The sequence below is a fragment of the Babylonia areolata genome, chromosome 23 (assembly GCF_041734735.1).
Source record: "Babylonia areolata isolate BAREFJ2019XMU chromosome 23, ASM4173473v1, whole genome shotgun sequence".
NCBI classification, from domain to species: Eukaryota; Metazoa; Mollusca; class Gastropoda; order Neogastropoda; family Buccinidae; genus Babylonia; species Babylonia areolata.
In genome coordinates this window covers 17298005-17316476 of record NC_134898.1, presented here as the reverse complement: position 1 = coordinate 17316476, position 18472 = coordinate 17298005, and the positions used below count along the sequence as shown (strand labels likewise).

At 45.3% G+C, this 18472-nt stretch overlaps 3 protein-coding genes across 5 annotated transcripts in view; 1 reads left to right on the top strand and 2 right to left on the bottom strand.

Moving 5' to 3' along the window:
• Positions 1–1747, top strand: part of LOC143298357 (uncharacterized) — a 31127-nt gene extending 29380 nt beyond the window's left edge. The window contains exon 10 of the mRNA XM_076611252.1: positions 584–1747. Coding sequence (XP_076467367.1) covers positions 584–714 — 131 coding nt within the window. The 3' untranslated portion in view covers positions 715–1747. The remainder of the gene's footprint in view (positions 1–583) is intronic.
• A 9521-nt stretch (positions 1748–11268) lies between these two features.
• LOC143298358 (uncharacterized) lies at positions 11269–11887 on the bottom strand. Its single transcript, XM_076611253.1, has 2 exons — positions 11454–11887; positions 11269–11406 (listed from the first exon to the last, which is right to left on the bottom strand). The coding sequence occupies exons 1-2, from the start codon at positions 11875–11877 to the stop codon at positions 11270–11272; spliced, it is 561 nt and encodes a 186-aa protein (XP_076467368.1). The 5' UTR covers positions 11878–11887; the 3' UTR covers position 11269.
• The window catches only part of LOC143298355 (uncharacterized), a 30092-nt gene continuing 23504 nt past the window's right edge, over positions 11885–18472 (bottom strand). The window contains exons 12-15 of one of the 3 annotated variants that reach the window (XR_013057370.1): positions 15048–15178; positions 13559–13776; positions 11953–12099; positions 11885–11921 (exon numbers count right to left, since the gene is read on the bottom strand). Coding sequence is in view for 2 of the 3 variants with exons in the window: in XM_076611245.1 (XP_076467360.1) it covers positions 12064–12099; positions 13559–13776; positions 15048–15178 (385 nt within the window). In the remaining variant the exon portion in view is untranslated. The other 2 variants (XM_076611245.1, XM_076611246.1) reach the window with 2 other exon arrangements.

Genomic DNA, 18472 nt, shown 5'->3' with positions numbered 1-18472 from the left:
TGGTCATGTATTACAGCCCCTGTCAGAATGGTGGTCATGTATTACAGCCCCTGTCAGAATGGTGGTCATGTATTACAGCCCCTGTCAGAATGGTGGTCATGTATTACAGCCCCTGTCAGAATGGTGGTCATGTATTACAGCCCCTGTCAGAACAGGGTCATGGATTACGGCCCGTCATAATGGTGGTAATGTATTATGGCCCCTGTCAGAATGGTGATCATGTATTACAGCCCCTGTCAGAATGGTGGTCATGTATTACAGCCCCTGTCAGAACAGGGTCATGGATTACAGCCCCTGTCAGAATGGTGGTCATGTATTACAGCCCCTGTCAGAATGGTGGTCATGGATTACAGCCCCTGTCAGAATGGTGGTCATGTATTACAGCCCCTGTCAGAATGGTGGTCATGGATTACGGCCCCTGTCAGAATGGTGGTCATGGATTACAGCCCCTGTCAGAATGGTGGTCATGGATTATGGCCCCTGTCAGAATGGTGGTCATGTATTACAGCCCCTGTCAGAACAGGGTCATGGATTACAGCCCCAGTCAGAACAGGGTCACGATGAGGCAATGTGTGTGTTGCAGAAAGCTGTTTCCTGGGCACCTGGGGGGATTACGGCCCCTGTCAGAACGGAGTCATGATGAAGCACCGGCCAGTCATTGCAGGGGGAGTGGAGTGTGAACGCAAAGCTGTCAAAGCCAAGCCCTGCTCCTAGTCGCTGAATCTGGAGCAAGTAGTGTGTGACGTTCAGTGCTGTAGAGGTTTGGATAGTTGACTGGGTGAGGCCGTTTATCTGGACTCGGTGTGTGACTGTGGTGGTGACTGAAGGTGTGTGTTTGTGTTTGGAGAATTTAGTTCACGTGTGAAAACTGAACTGACGATCATTCTAAGAAATGATCATTTTGGACAGGGTTGTTTTTTTTTCCAACTTTTTTTTTTTAATAATTAAAATCTTACATTTTTACAAACACAGCGAAAAATAATTTTCAATGTGAATCAATAGACTTGAAGAAAAAGTATAACCACGGTCAGTAAGAACAACACTGTGGTATTGGTAAAGGATGTTGTTCTGTGTTGGAAGTAGTTCTGCGTTGCAAGTCAAGTCACCTTTTTCTTTTGAGTCGTTCTCTTTATTTTATTTTATTTATTTATTTATATATTTTTCTCAAGGCCTGACTAAGCACGTTGGGTTACACTGCTGGTCAGGCATCTGCTTGGCAGATGTGGTGTAGCGTATGTGGATTTGACCGAACGCAGTGACGCCTCCTTGAGCTACTGAAACTGATATTGACTCTTTAAACAGTGAAGTTGTTTTTGAGTCATTCAGAATCCTTCATGACATATTTGTCCCAAACGATGTTTGTTTGTGTCATTGTAAATCCTGAACAGTGAAGTTGTTTTAATGTTATTGTAAATCTTGAATATTTCTTAGTGTCGAGTTAAATCCTAAATGATGTATTTGTTTTTGCGTCATGCTAAATCCTGATTTTTCTTTTATAGTCATTCTTTCAGTCATTCTGAATTATATTTGTTTGTTTCAGAGTCATTCTGAACCCTATCAGTGTTAGTTTCAGTGTCATTCTGATTCATAAGCGATGTCTTCGTGTGTCTTGCATTTCCCATGCTGGTTTACAAAATAGCCTGTGTTATGATCACCGTGATGATGGTGTCTTTTTGCATCACGCCTGAGACTGGTTGTCATCAACTTGGTGCTAAGTGTTTAAAACAAGGACTCTTGCCAAACACTATTCATTTTCCTTTATTGTGATCATCATTGGTGTGTGGGTGTGGGTTTGTGTGTGTGTGTGTTGGCCCATCTCTGGCATTGATCTGATGCATTACCCCCCACCCCCCTACCTCTCATCCCCTTTCCCCCAAACAGTCACTGCCAGGCTTGTGATGTCTACATGGTGTGTCAGTAACAGGTCATCTGGAGGCCACCCACCAGAGAAGATCAAACACTGTTTCTGAGTCACTTTAACCCCTAGGCTGCCTGTATGACGAGATAACTTGTCAAGGCAAGCATGTACGTTTCGCTGCTACAATGACGAGATAACTCGTCATCGAAATATTCTGACTTTTCCCTGTTTTGCATTCAGTTCGTTGACAAAAATGCTGGTAGCTTTAGCTTGGGGATCCTTTCTAGATTCTATTCATAGCTAGAAACACCATCAACGTCATGAGGCAGTCCTTTATTTGAACGTTTTGGTTGGGTTACTGGCCGCAGTGTTTGCCTGGCTCCTCTCCTCGCTCGCTCAACAAAATGTCGGACTGACGCCGTGCTCAAGACATGCGATCATTGCAAACTAAATCAACCAAGATTGTTTTCTTTAGCTGATGCTCAGAAAGAATTGAAGCGTAAATTCGAAGGAGAAGACAGTGATGAACATTTATAGGACGATTTGATAGGAAATAAAGGGAGCAATCTAGAGAGTGGCCAAGATACGACTATCAGTGAGTGATGCCAGCTGTTCAGCTCTAGCAGACTACAGAAATCACTTGAATTTAGCAGGGCACAGTGTGAGAGATTTTCTTGGCACTCAGCCAATGTGGTCTGATGAGAACTGGATAAATGACCGTATGAGAGGGGTGAAGAGGAGGGGGGTGGAGACTGAGGGGTGTGGCCTCACATCCATATTATCACTTGGAGAAGTCGCAGTGCATTGTGTATCTATTTCTTTTTCATTTTTTTTTTATTGTGGTTGTTCTAGTATGATTTTGTGTGTGCAGATATCCATTGTCCAGAAAATGATATTTTAGTGCAAATTACCTGAATAATGTTTGTAATGAACAAGTTGAAAATGTGACAAAAAACAAAACACTGATTTCAAAACAACAGCATGTCACTAAAAATATATAAAATGGGAAAACATCATGCGTTTTGTATTCTTTATTCATTTACCTTTCAGAAAATATACACTTTTATGGGTCTTTCTCCAGTAACAAAGAGCACAGATTTTTTTGAAAATTTATACCTGTTTTTTGGAAAAAAAACAAAAAAACCTGGCAAATAGATTTCACTTAAATCTTATTTTCCTGGCAGCGAAAGGGTTAATGGTGTTCAGTAGTGCCTGTTCTGATTTAGCAACCACACATCACCCCCATCTAACCCCCTGTTCATGACAATAGTGTGTCACTCAGGCAGACTGACAATAGTTTGTCAATGAAGCAGACTGAGAGAGTGGCCTTCACAGTGTGGTTTTCACTTGTCGTGAATGGCCTATACTTACATTCACCTATCTCACTTTTTCTTCTCTTCTTCTTCTGCATTCGTGGGCTGCAACTCCCACGTTCACTCGTATGCACACGAGTGGGCTTTTACGTGTATGACCATTTTTACCCCGCCATGCAGGCAACCATACTCCGTCTGGCTGTGGTGGACATGAAAGAAGTGTGTGCGTGTGGCCGGGTGTGGTCTCTGGCACACACAGAGTGAGGTGTGACGTGACGTGTGGGCTGTGCTATGTCCAGTGCCATGTGTTACTCTGTGTACTGCACTTTGATAAATAACAGATAAGTGTACATAAATAAGTAAATAAGTACATAAATAGATAAATAAATAAATAATAATTATAATATAAAAAAAAAGGTAGTAATAATAATAAATAAATAAGTAAGTAAATAAATAAGACAACAATGATGATAAATAAGCAAATAAATGTAAAACATGAAGACACACATTCACACATACACCCACACATGCCTAACAGATATGCGCCAAACATGCAGTTTCACAGATATGAAAGCACAGTCAAATACACATAAACGTACATGAGCCCCAACACACACACACACAATTACCCTGCACCTCCTCTACCCCCCTCCTCCACACACTCATTTCTAGGCTACGTATCGCAGCTTCCATTTTTTTTTTTTTTTCAAGGCCTGACTAAGCGCGTTGGGCTATGCCGTTGGTCAGGCATCTGCTTGGCAGATGTGTAGCGTATATGGAATTGTCTGAACGCAGTGACGCCTCCTTGAGCTACTGAAACTGAAACTGAAACTGCACTTTTTGTTGCACCGTGTGTTGCACCGTATGCTGGCTTTTTTGCTGTGTTCAGCATCTTCAGACCACTGGTCAACTTTTCACATCACTGTGACGGTGTGTGCCGTCATGCGTTTCTGCTTCACTGGTGTGTTTCACCAACAGTACCTTCCGGAAAAGAAAGATGACTACATCGAAATAGGACAGAAAGGAGTTCTCTTTTGGAGGCAGTTATTTTGGTTTATATTTGTCTTGCGATGGTGTGCAAGTACTGTTGAGCATTTATCAGTTGTGTTGGTGATGTAGCAGTTATGGAATGTTTCTGAGTGAGATATTTAGAATCCAAGCGGTTGAACAAATAACTCCTCTTTGGTGTGTGTGTGTAGTGTGTGTGTGTGAGAGAGAGAGAGAGAGAGAGAGAGAGAGCATTAGTTTCAGTTTCAGTAGCTCAAGGAGGCGTCACTGCGTTCGGACAAAACCATATACGCTACACCACATCTGCCAAGCAGATGCCTGACCAGCAGCGTAACCCAACGCGCTTAGGCCTTTAGAAAAAAAAACAAAAACAAAAAAAAACCAAAAAAAAACAAAAACGGGGGAATAAATAATAGATAAGCTTGCATAAATCAATAAATAAATAATAATTATAATATAGAAAAAGGTAGTAGTAATAATATTAGTAATACTAATAAAATGATAATAATAAAACATAAATAAATAAAACAATGGTGATAAATAAGCGAATAAATGTAAAACATGAAGACACACATTCACACATACACCCACACATGCATAACAGAAATGCACCAAACATGCAGTTTCACAGATATGAAAGCACAGTCAAATACATATAAACATACATGAGCTCCAACACACACACACACACACACATTACCTTGCACCTCCTCTACCCCCTCCTCCACACACTCATTTCTAGTCTACGTATCGCAGCTTCCACGGCACACACACACACACACACACAAACACACACTCACAGAGATGAACACTTACTTGTACAAGCACACACACATACGCCCATATCTCCCACCCCCAACCCCACACACGTACATACAAAGATATATATATATATATATATATATACGTTCCAATATCCTGTTGCTCCCACAGTGTGGGCATGCATACACTCACATACCTCATCCTCTACCCCACCTCCCCCCGCACTCCCACCTCCCCTCACACACACACACACACACACGAACACATATCTCTCCTGACACTTGTGTACAATTTCACTCTCGCGCATTCACAAACGCACTCAAAAGCACAGACCCACACATACACACAAACACACACATACACACACGCACAGAGGCTGCCACGGACTGGCCGCAAGAGGGATGGGAAAAGATCTCTGATGCAAGAACGTGGCGTCTAGTGTGTTGCTCAGTCTATTGTATTTGGAAAGGCCCACAGAGACTCTGTTCCGTTTTGAAGAAATTTGCGCAATGTTGGTTTGGAAATGATGCCGATATTTGTTTGATTTGCAAAGCATCGTGCTCTACCTTTCATGTTAGACTTGCGGCCGCTCCCTCTCTCTGCTTCTATTTCTTTGAGGCGATCGATGGTGTGATGGTCTTGTACCTGTTCTTTTTGGTATTCTTTGACTTTTCTGAGGATTTCCAATTTTCCTAGATGTAGGCCGCTTGTTGGTGTTGCGTTACCAGCAAGTCTGTCAGCTCGCTCATTTCCCTTAACACCTGCATGTCCCGGGCAGTATGACCATGTGAGTTTTTTAATCTGAAAGTTGCGCATTGCGTTATGCCACTCTGGGCTTCCCATTCCGTTTTCAATTTTCTGTCTGAGGTTCATTGAGTCGGTTAGAATCATGGCATGTTGGTTTCCAGGCGTATGGATGGACGATAGCCACTGGAGGGCATGTGTCACAGCTTCAACTTCCATCGTTAGGCTGGAGGTTGTGACTTTGTAGGCAGCATTCTCTTCCCAAATTGTTTTTCCATTTTGTTTCGCAGTGAATCCCCAACCAGACTGGTCTTAGGTGACTGAGCCACTGAGAGCATTAACACAGGGTTACTGTGGGGTTCTGGAAACACTTTATTTTCATACTTGCATTAAAGGATGGATTTCTCTGTGTGCTTAGCTACAGTTGTGTTTTCCTGTTTATAAAAAAAAAAAATATATATATATACATATATATATATACATACATATACAAGGAAATGGATGAAGAACGTGTTCCCTCATTGATCTGTGGTCTCGGTGTCAGCAGAATGAATCATTGAAAGACAGACAATTCTCCTCATGTAGTTAGCTGATTGTCCGACTTGTCTTCCTCAAGTAGTTAGCTGGTTGTTGTGCCTTGTCTTCCTCAAGTAGTTAGCTAGCTGTCAGACTTGTCTTCCTCAAGTAGTTAGCTGGTTGTCGTGCTTTGTCTTCATGTAGTTTGCTGGTTGTCGTGCTTTGTCTTCATGTAGTTTGCTGGTTGTCATGCCCTGTTCCTCATGTAGTTTGCTGGTTGTCATGCCTTGTCTTCCTCATGTAGTTTGCTGGTTGTCATGCCTTGTCTTCCTCATGTAGTTTGCTGGTTGTTGTGCCTTGTCTTCCTCATGTAGTTTGCTGGTTGTTGTGCCTTGTCTTCCTCATGTAGTTTGCTGGTTGTCGTGCCTTGTCTTCCTCAAGTAGTTAGCTGGTTGACATGTTTTGTCTTCCTCATGTAGTTTGCTGGTTGTCATGCCTTGTCTTCCTCATGTAGTTAGCTGGTTGTCATACTTTGCCTTCCTCATGTAGTTAGCTGATGGTCCAACTTTGCCTTCCTCATGTAATTAGCTGATGGTCCAACTTTGCCTTCCTCATGTAATTAGCTGATGGTCCAACTTTACCTTCCTCATGTAATTAGCTGATGGTCCAACTTTACCTTCCTCATGTAATTAGCTGGTTGTTGTACTTTGCCTTCCACATATAGTTAGCTGATTGTCCGACCTTGCCTTCCTCATGCAGTTAGCTGATTGTCCGACTTTGCGTTCCTCATGGAGTTAGCTGATTGTCCTACTTTGCCTTCCTCATGCAGTTAGCTGATTGTCCTACTTTGCCTTCCTCATGCAGTTAGCTGATTGTCCTACTTTGCCTTCCTCATGCAGTTAGCTGATTGTCCTACTTTGCCTTCCTCATGTAGTTAGCTGATTGTGTTCACACTCCCGAGGTTCTTCAGACAGTAGTCTGAAGTCAAGACTTAACTCACTCAGTACGGCCAGTCCTCTCTTCTCCTCTACACAGACCCCTCGGATGTCCAGTGGGTGTCTCAATGACCCAACCTTTAGCTTCCGTCGTCAGAATTGTGGTATTCTTTGTCAACATTCACCTCTTCAGTATAAGAGCCTTCCGCTTGCAATATTTTGATGACGGTAATTGGGGTGAAACGCTGTTAACGTCGTCTCTTTCGCCGTTCGTATAGAGAGAGTTAAGGAAGATGTGGAGAGTGGCTGTTATAAGTTGTCTGTACAAGTGTGGAGGTGATGCGGTGACTGGGACTGAAAGAGAGTCTCCACCTGGCCCCTGGTTATCCCCCTTCCCTACTTCTCTCCAGCCACACAATCCTCTCGGAGTTGGTGTTTTATTTCTAGCTTTATTAAACATTTGGTGTATCATTTTCAAGCTTTATGAAACACTTGATGGTTTATTTCCAGCTTTATTAAACACTTGATGTGTATATTTGAAGCTTTGTTAAACACTTGATGTTTTATTTCTAGCTTTATTAAACACTTGATGGTTTATTTCAAGCTTTATCAAACACTTGTTTTATTTCTAGCTTTATCAAACACTTGATGGTTTATTTCCAGATTTATTAAGCACTTGGTGTTTTATTTCTAGCTTTATGTAACACTTGATGTTTTATTTCTAGCTTTATTGAACACTTGATGTTTTATTTCTAGCTTTATCAAACTCTTGATGGTTTATTTCAAGCTTTATTAAACATTCTGAGCTTTATTAAACACTTAATATTTCATTTCTAGCTTTATTGAATAATGAGACATTTTCAGTTGACTCATTTACATCTAGTTTTCAGGAAATTCATCGTGAATGTCAATGGAGTAAAGGCTTGACAGAGAATCAGCTGTCTTTGGTGCTGACACCTCAGACGCATGACAGTGTTGGAACACGGTTACACTGACACCTCAGACATGTAACAGTGTTGTAACACAGAAAAGCAGGCATGCACAGCTGTTCTCTCGTATACAAGCACAACGAATACATGCATGGCATAAACTCACACACACACACACTTGAATGATGAAGCAAAATGATGGTTCCATTCACAACCTTCACAATCACTGTGATCTCTGTACTGTACCCTGTCTGTACACACCACCCACTGTGATGTCTACTGCGCCCTGTTGTCACCAATCATTGCGATCTCTGTACTGTACCCTTTCTGTACACACCAACCACTGTGATGTCTGTACTGTGCCCTGTACACACCAATCACTGTGATGTCTGTTCTATGCCCTGTACACACCAGTTGCTGTGATCACACCAGTCACTGTGATGTCTGTATTGTACACACCAATCACTGTGATGTCTGTACTGTACCCTGTACACACCAACCACTGTGATGTCTGTACTGTACACACCAGTCACTGTGATGTCTGTACTGTGCCCTGTATACACCAGTCACTGTGATGTCTGTACTGTACCCTGTACACACCAACCACTGTGATGTCTGCCACTGTGATGTCTGTACTGTGCCCTGTACACACCAACCACTGATGTCTGTACTGTGCCCTGTACACACCAACCACTGTGATGTCTGTACTGTGCCCTGTATACACCAGTCACTGTGATGTCTGTACTGTGCCCTGTTCACATCAACCACTGTGATGTCTGTACTGTCCCCTGTACACACCAATCACTGTGATGTCTGTACTGTGCCCTGTTCACATCAACCACTGTGATGTCTGTACTGTGCCCTGTTCACATCAACCACTGTGATGTCTGTACTGTGGCTTGTACACACCAGTCACTGTGATGTCTGTACTGTACACACCAACCACTGTGATGTCTGTACTGTGCCCTGTACACACAAACCACTGTGATGTCTGTACTGTGCCCTGTACACACCAACCACTGTGATGTCTGTACTGTGTCCTGTACACACCAACCACTGTGATGTCTGTACTGTGCCCTGTACACACCAGTCACTGTGATGTCTGTACTGTGCCCTGTTCACACCAACCACTGTGATGTCTGTACTGTGCCCTGTACACACCAATCACTGTGATGTCTGTACTGTGCCCTGTTCACATCAACCACTGTGATGTCTGTACTGTACACACCAACCACTGTGATGTCTGTACTGTGCCCTGTACACACCAGTCACTGTGATGTCTGTACTGTGCCCTGTACACACCAACCACTGTGATGTCTGTACTGTACACACCAACCACTGTGATGTCTGTACTGTGCCCTGTACACACCAATCACTGTGATGTCTGTACTGTACACACCAATCACTGTGATGTCTGTACTGTACACACCAGTCACTGTGATGTCTGTACTGTACAAACCAATCGCTGTGATGTCTGTACTGTGCCCTGTACAAACCAATCACTGTGATGTCTGTACTGCGCTCTGTACACACCAGTCACTGTGATGTCTGTACTGTGCCCTGTACACACCAATCACTGTGATGTCTGTACTGTACCCTGTACACACCAACCACTGTGATGTCTGTACTGTGCCCTGTACACACCAACCACTGTGATGTCTGTACTGTGCCCTGTACACACCAACCACTGTGATGTCTGTACTGTGCCCTGTACACACCAACCACTGTGATGTCTGAACTGTACACTAAATCCATTCACTGCAAAGCTCATGTATTCTGCATGCAAAACTTCATGTTTATCTGCATTCAAGACTTCATGTTTTAACTGACTCCGGACGATGGAATGCTATAGAGTTTCTGACGTAAGGCAGCGTTCCGTCGTCCGGAACGCTGTAGCGGTTTCGACAATTAAAAAATGTTCCACGTTTTCCTCATGGGGTAGCATAACAATTGCAGCTACACCGACCATTGCAAACGTGTCAAGGGTCAAATGGAAAGTTTCCTCACAAGATTTTGTAACAACACACTCCACAGTGACTTTCGTCTACTTGGGAAGCGTGGTTGACCGACAGGGAGGCACGGACCGAGACGTCACAACCAGAATCGGCAATGCAAGAACAGCTTTCATCATGCTCAAGAACATCTGGAGCAATCAGTATGAAAACCAAATTCCGCATCTTCAACTCCAGTGTGAAGTCAATTCTGCTCTACGGATGCGAGACATGGCGGACAACGCAGACGATGCAGCAGAAGATTCAGACATTCTTCAACACCTGTCTGAGGCGCATCTACAAGATCCGATGGCAGAAGAAGATCCGAAACAAAGATCTGTGGGAGCGAGTGGGACAGGAACCAGTGGCCAAGCAGATACTGCAGAGGAAGTGGGGCTGGATTGGACACACCCTCAGGAAGCCAGCGTCCAGCATCACATGCCAAGCCCTGACCTGGAACCCGCAGAGAAAGAGGAAGAGAGGCCGGCCTCGCAGCAGCTGGAGGCAAGATACCGAGGCAGAGCTGAAGCAGCAAGGGACCAACTGGACTGGAATGGCCAGAACAGCCCAGAACAGAGTGTGATGGCGAGGGGTCGTCAATGGCCTATGCTCCACCAGGAGTGATGGGCAAAATGAATGAATGACTCCACAGTGAGCCAGCAAGTTCAGGACCCCACACAACAAGCTAATCTGCATACGTATCGAAAATGGCATCGCAGGCAATACAATTGGAAATCTTTGGAGCAAACTAGATCACGACAGCAACTTTTACTGCTGTTGAAGTGATTGAAATGCTTCAAACTGAAGATTTCGATATTGACAAGGATGATGATGATATTGAATAAAGTATCTGCAGTGAAGAAAGCTACCAGCAAGAAGTTACTGATGGGGGGGGTTCATACGACATGAGGAGAGGGGTCAGTAGGTCAAGTACAGTGAGTTTCATTCAGTTACTTTGTATTTTTTGTGATTTTTTTTCTTAACCCAAACAAATGGGTCATCTGTAGGGAAAAGCAAGGGAGAGAACTATTCGTCCGGAGTGAGTTAAGAACGGTCAGTTGTGACAAAACCATCCACTGTCAGTTTGAAATTCCTCACCAAAGTCACAAAAAACTTCAGTTGTCACACCTGTCCCCACACGTCGCCACACAGGATGGCAGGTGTCACACCTGTCCCCACACTGTCACCACACAGGATGGTAGATGTCACACCATCACCACACAGGATGGCAGGTGTTGCACCTGTCCCCACACAGGATGGCAGATGTCACACCTGTCCCCACAATGTCACCACACAGGATGGCAGGTGTCACACCGTCACCCACACCACACAGGATGGCAGGTGTCACACCTGCCCCCACACTGTCACCACACAGAATGGGATGGCAGGTGTCACACCTGCCCCCACACTGTCACCACACAGGACGGTAGGTGTCACACCTGTCCCCACACTGTCGCCACACAGGATGGCAGATGTCACACCTGTCCCCACACCATCACCACACAGGATGGCAGGTGTCATACCTGTCCCCACACCATCACCCACACCACACAGGATGGCAGGTGTCACACCTGTCCCCACACCACACAGGATGGCAGGTGTCACACCTGCCCCCACACTGTCACCACACAGGATGGTAGGTGTCACACCTGTCCCCACACCGTCACCACACAGGATGGTAGGTGTCACACCTGTTCTCACACCGTCACCACACAGGATGGCAGGTGTCACACCTGTCCCCACACCATCACCACACAGGATGGCAGGTGTCAAACCTGTCCCCACACCGTCACCCACACCACACAGTTGGGCAGGTGTCATACCTGTCCCCACACCATCACCACACAGGATGGCAGGTGTCGCACCTGTCCCCACACAGGATGGTAGGTGTCACACCTGACCCCACACCCCACACCGTCGCCCACACCACACAGGCAGGCAGTAACCAGGACAGCAGCAGACAGCAGTCCATTCAGGTAGGGTGGGGGTGAAAGGTCCCATCTTGGATCAGCTCATTCTCTTTGACTGAATTCTCTTGCTCCTCTGCACACACAAACAACAACAATACAAAGAGGAAAAAGGGTACTGGTACTACTTCTTCTTCTTCTGCGTTCCTGGGCTGCAATTCCCACGTTCACTCGTATGCACACGAGTGGGCTTTTACATGTATGACCGTTTTTACCCCGCCATGTAGGCAGCCATACTAAGTTTTTGGGGGTGTGCATGCTGGGTATGTTCTTGTTTCCATAACCCACCGAACGCTGACATGGATTACAGGATCTTTAATGTGCGTATTTGATCTTCTGCGTGCGTATACACACGAAGGGGGTTCAGGCACTAGCAGGTCTGCACATATGTTGACGTGGGAGATCGTAAAAATCTCCACCCTTCACCCACCAGGCGCCGTCACCGTGATTCGAACCCGCGGACCCTCAGATTGACAGTCCAACGCTTTAACCACTTGGCTATTGCGCCGTACTGGTACTGGTACTAATCTACAAAGAAAATTAAAACAAGACAACAAAGAACGCAATATACAAAGAAAACTAAAAACAGAAACAAGGAAACAGTCAATGTGAGGTTAACAGAACTGTCAGTTCTGTCAGTGTGGTCTGGTATACAAGTGACGGCTATTTCCTTTGTTCATTCTCACCAACAGAACCGTCAGTGTTGTCTGATATACAAGTGACAGCTATTTCCATTGTTCATTCTCACCAACAGAACTGTCAGGTCAGTCTGTGTTGTCTGATCTGATGATGTGGAAACTTGTGAAGCGCCTATCCTCAGTTGGAAACCAAATTCTAAACACTTTACAAACATGGAATCATTTGCACAACCGGCTGCTCACCTGGGCAGAGTTGAATGACAGATGCCATTGGGTGCTCACCGTTTGTTTCCTGTGTCATTCTATTAGGCTTCAGTCACACATGCTTACACGCTCATACAGGCATGTAACATTTTACGTGCATGACTGTTTCGTTTATTTACCCCATCATGTAGGCAGCCATACTCCATTTTCAGGGGTGTGCATGCTGCATATGTTCCTGTTTCCATAACCCACTAAACGCCGACATGAATTAAAGGATCTTTAATGAGCGTATTTGATGTTTTCAATGCGTAAACACACAAAGGGATTTGAGGCACAAGCAGGTCTGCACTTACGTTTACCTGAGATTGAAAAAATCTCCCTTTACCCTGATATACAAGTGACAGTCATTTCCTTTGGTGTGTTCATTCTCAACACATTTAAACAGATGACATGACCACAGAAACATGATTGTTAATGTTTTTGCAAAAACCAAAGGAATGAAAACGCACACACACACACAAACACATTTTCCTGAAAAACAAATGTAACATGTGTACTTAAGATCTGACACAGAAAAAAAAACACACACACACACATATTCTGACACAGAAACACACACACAAGATCTGACAGAAAACACACACACACACACACACACACACAGGCTGCACTACAGGTTCCCCCACCACCCACCTCAAACTCGCCCTCGCTCAGCACGCCCACCACAGCCACGATCTGGTACTGGCGGGCACGGAAGGCGTTGGTCGTCTTCCTGACAGTCTGCAGCAGCTTGGAGTTGATGCTTCCCTGGAACTGCTCCATGCGACTCGGCGGCACGCCGGGGTCAAACAGCAGCAGGTTGGTGTTCCCATTGGTCAGTTCCTCCACACCCACAATGGTGCGGCTGTGACCTGCACACAGGTCAGTCTGCACCACACACTGTGCCACGCCTACTGTCTTCACAGTCTGTGACAGATGCGTGACAGACAGGTGACAGAAAGGTGACGGGTGACAGGTGATGTGACAAACGGGTGACTGACAGTGACAGATGACTGATGGACAGGTGACAGGTGACAGAAAGGTGACGTGACAGCTGGGTGACACACAGGTGACTGACAGTTTACAGACAGGTGACACGTGACAGGAAATAGTTGACAGACAGACAGGTGACAGAAAGGTGACAAGTGACAGACAAAACAGGTGACTGACAGTTTACAGACAGGTGTCAGACAGACAGGTGTCAGATAGGTGACATGTGACACACAGGTGACTGACAGACAGGAGACAGGTGAAAAGTGACAGACAGGTGACAGTGACAGACAGGTGATAGGCAGGTGTCAGACAGTGTCAGATAGGTGACATGTGACCGACGGGTGACACACAGGTGACAGGTGACAAACAGGTGACAGACTATTGAGACAGACAGGTGACAAATGGGTGACTGAAAGACAGGTGACCGACATATGTCAGATACATGACAGGTGACAGACAGACAGGTATCAGACAGACAGGTGACAGACAGTTATCAGACAGACAGGTGACATACAGGAGACAGACAAGTGAAAGGTGACAGACAGGTATCAGACTGGTGAAAGACAGACAGATGACATACACATATCTGACAGACAGGTGACATACAGACAGGTGTCAGACAGACTGGTGTCAGACTGACAGGTGATAGACAGACAGGTGACAGACTGGTGTCAGTCTGACGGGTGACAGACAGGTATCAGACAGACGGGTGACAGGTATCAGACAGACAGGTGACAGACTGACGGGTGACAGACAGGTGACAGGTATCAGACAGACAGGTGACAGACTGACCGGTGACAGACAGACGGGTGACAGGTATCAGACAGACTGGTGACAGACATCAGACAGACAGGTATCAGACATCAGACAGGTATCAGACAGACTGGTGTCAGACATCAGACAGACAGGTATCAGACAGACTGGTGTCAGACATCAGACAGACAGGTATCAGACAGACTGGTGTCAGACATCAGACAGACAGGTATCAGACATCAGATAGGTATCAGACAGACAGGTATCAGACATCAGACAGACAGGTATCAGACAGACAGGTATCAGACAAGACAGGTGACAGACAGACAGGTGTCAGACAAGACAGGTGTCAGATAGGTGACAGACAGACAGGTGACGGACAGGTGCAGTGTTGTACCTTGGTGCTGCAGGTAGAGGGGTGGGGTGAAGGGGGAAGTGGGGGAGGTGAAGTACCCCCTGACCCACTGCAGCAGCACAGGGTGGGTGTTGTTGGGGCCGGAGGGGTGCACAAAGTCCAGCAGCTCACATCTGCACACACACACACACACACATTGTTGCTTATTCAATTTACCATCATGAAATAAAATCTTGACTTGACTTCACACACACACACACACACACACACACAAACTCAATACACGCACGCACACACACATACACAATACAATCACACACACACACAATACACGCCCCACACGCACACACACACACAATACATTCACACACACACACAATACATTCATGCACACACACACACACACAATACATGCACGCGTGCACCCACCCCCACACACACACACACACAATACATGCACACACACACACACACACAATACATGCACGCGTGCACACACACACACACACACACAATACAATCACACACACACACACACACTCACACTCAATACACGCATGCACACACACATACACAATACAATCACACACACACACAATACACGCCCCACATGTACACATACACACACAATACATGCGCACACACACACGCACACACACACAATACATGCACGCGTGCACCCACACACACACACAATACAATCACACACACACACACACTCTCAATACACGCACGCACACACACATACACAATACATCACACACAATACATGCCACACATGTACACGTACACACACACACACAATACATGCACACACACACACACACAATACACATACACACACACACAATAAAATCACGCACACTGTACCTGCACAACATGTTACAACACACACATACCCCCCCCCCCTCCCCCCTGTACTGATACAATGTCTGTGGATGGCAGAAGGACTGATCACCATGCTGACCACATTACAGCTCTGCACCTGACCACATTACACATCATGTTTCACTCAGTCAGCTCTGTACCTGACCACATTACACATCACGTTTCACTTTCAGCTCTGTACCTGACCACATTACACATCACGTTTCACTTTCAGCTCTGTCCTGACCACATTACAGATCACGTTTCACTTTCAGCTCTGTCCTGACCACATTACACATGTTTCACTTTCAGCTCTGTACCTGACCACATTACACATGTTTCACTTTCAGCTCTGTACCTCACCACATTACACGTTTCACTTTCAGCTCTGTCCTGACCACATTACAGATCTTCTTTTATTATTTTTTATCACAACAGATTTCTCTGTGTGAAATTCGGGCTGCTACACTACAGCGCCACCCATTTTTTTGGTATTTTTTCCTGCGTGCAGTTTTATTTGTTTTTCCTATCAAAGTGGATTTTTCTACAGAATTTTGCCAGGAACCCTTTTGTTGCCGTGGGTTCTTTTACGTGCGCTAAGTGCATGCTGCACACGGGACCTTGGTTTATCGTCTCATCCGAATGACTAGCGTCCAGGCCACCACTCAAGGTCTAGTGGAGGAGGAGAAAATATCGGCGGCTGAGCCGTGATTCGAACCAGCGTGCTCAGATTCTCTCGCTTCCTATGCAGACGCGTTACCTCTAGACCATCACTCCACTTTCACTCAGTCAGCTCTGAACCTGACCATATTACAGATCACGTTTTACTTTCAGCTCTGTACCTGACCACATTACAGATCACGTTTCAGTCAGCTCTGTACCTGACCACATTACAGATCACGTTTCAGTCAGCTCTGTACCTGACCACATTACAGATCACGTTTCTTTCAGCTCTATACCTGACCACATTACAGATCACATTTCAGTCAGCTTTGTACCTGACCACATTACAGATCACATTTCAGTCAGCTTTGTACCTGACCACATTACAGATCACATTTCAGTCAGCTCTGTTGACTTTCAGCTCTGTACCTGACCACATTACAGATCACGTTTCAGTCAGCTCTGTACCTGACCACATTACACATCACGTTTCAGTCAGCTCTGTACCTGACCACATTACAGATCACGTTTCAGTCAGCTCTGTACCTGACCACATTACAGATCGTATTTGACTTTCAGCTCTATACCTGACCACATTACAGATCACATTTCAGTCAGCTTTGTACCTGACCACATTACAGATCGTGTTTCACTCAGTCAGCTCTGTACCTGACCACATTACAGATCACATTTCAGTCAGCTTTGTACCTGACCACATTACAGATCGTGTTTCACTCAGTCAGCTCTGTACCTGACCACATTACAGATCACGTTTCACTCAGTCAGCTCTGTACCTGACCACATTACAGATCACGTTTCAGTCAGCTCTGTACCTGACCACATTACAGACCATGTTTCACTCAGTCAGCTTTGTACCTGACCACATTACAGACCATGTTTCACTCAGTCAGCTTTGTACCTGACCACATTACAGATCGTGTTTGACTTTCAGCTCTATACCTGACCACATTACAGATCGTATTTGACTTTCAGCTCTATACCTGACCACATTACAGATCATGTTTCACTCAGCCAGCTCTGCAGTGCTCTGACATCAAAACCTAAGGTGTAAACTGCATCACAATGACAGGGAACCTGTCTAGGCTGTAAACTGTCTGCATCACTGTGACAGAGAACCTGTCTAGGCTGTAAACTGTCTGCATCACTGTGACAGAGAACCTGTCCAGGCTGTAAACTGTCTGCATCACTGTGACAGAGGACCTGTCTAGGCTGTAAACTGTCTGCATCACTGTGACAGAGAACCTGTCTAGGCTGTAAACTGTCTGCATCACTGTGACAGAGAACCTGTCTAGGCTGTAAACTGTCTGCATCACTGTGACAGAGGACCTGTCTAGGCTGTAAACTGTCTGCATCACTGTGACAGAGAACCTGTCTAGACTGTAAACTGTCTGCATCACTGTGACAGAGGACCTGTCTAGGCCACTGAAGTGACTCAGCAGCAGTGCAGGGTCTCCTCTGGCGTGTGGCCTCATGGCGACCTAACACCAATGGTTCCCTGTGGACTGCAGGTGCTGGGACTTTGACACATGAACCCAAGTGTGGCCATTTAGGGAAGACTTTGAATAAGTGGCATGGGAGTAATGCCACTGAAATAGTGCAGATGATGGGGCAGCCAAAAACAAAAAAACGAAAAAAATATCACATCCTAAATGACCTCCATCTTCATTCATGCAGCCTAAATTTCCTCTGTCATTCGATTGTTTGAAGTATTATCGCATGTTACGACATCTTCTAACAGGACACATGACTATTTTGCTTGTTTGGCTGATCAAGCTGATTCACGTTTTAGCACAACACAACCTGCTCAGTTTAAACACTTCTGCATTTTTGTTTGTTTGTTCGTTTTGTCTCCTTGACAACAGAAGCCTGGTCTTCATGTCTCTGCTATGATACAACCGCCCCTCTGCCCACACCTC

Excerpts from the sequence above, each read along its gene's own strand:
- LOC143298358 (XM_076611253.1), bottom strand. The coding sequence starts at position 11,877 with ATGACACCTGCCCAACTGTGTGGTGTGGGTGACGGTGTGGGGACAGGT. Across the intron at positions 11,407-11,453 it reads TGGTGACAGTGTGGGGGCAG|GTGTGACACCTGCCATCCTG; the intron begins GTGTGACACCTG and ends GTGTGGGGGCAG.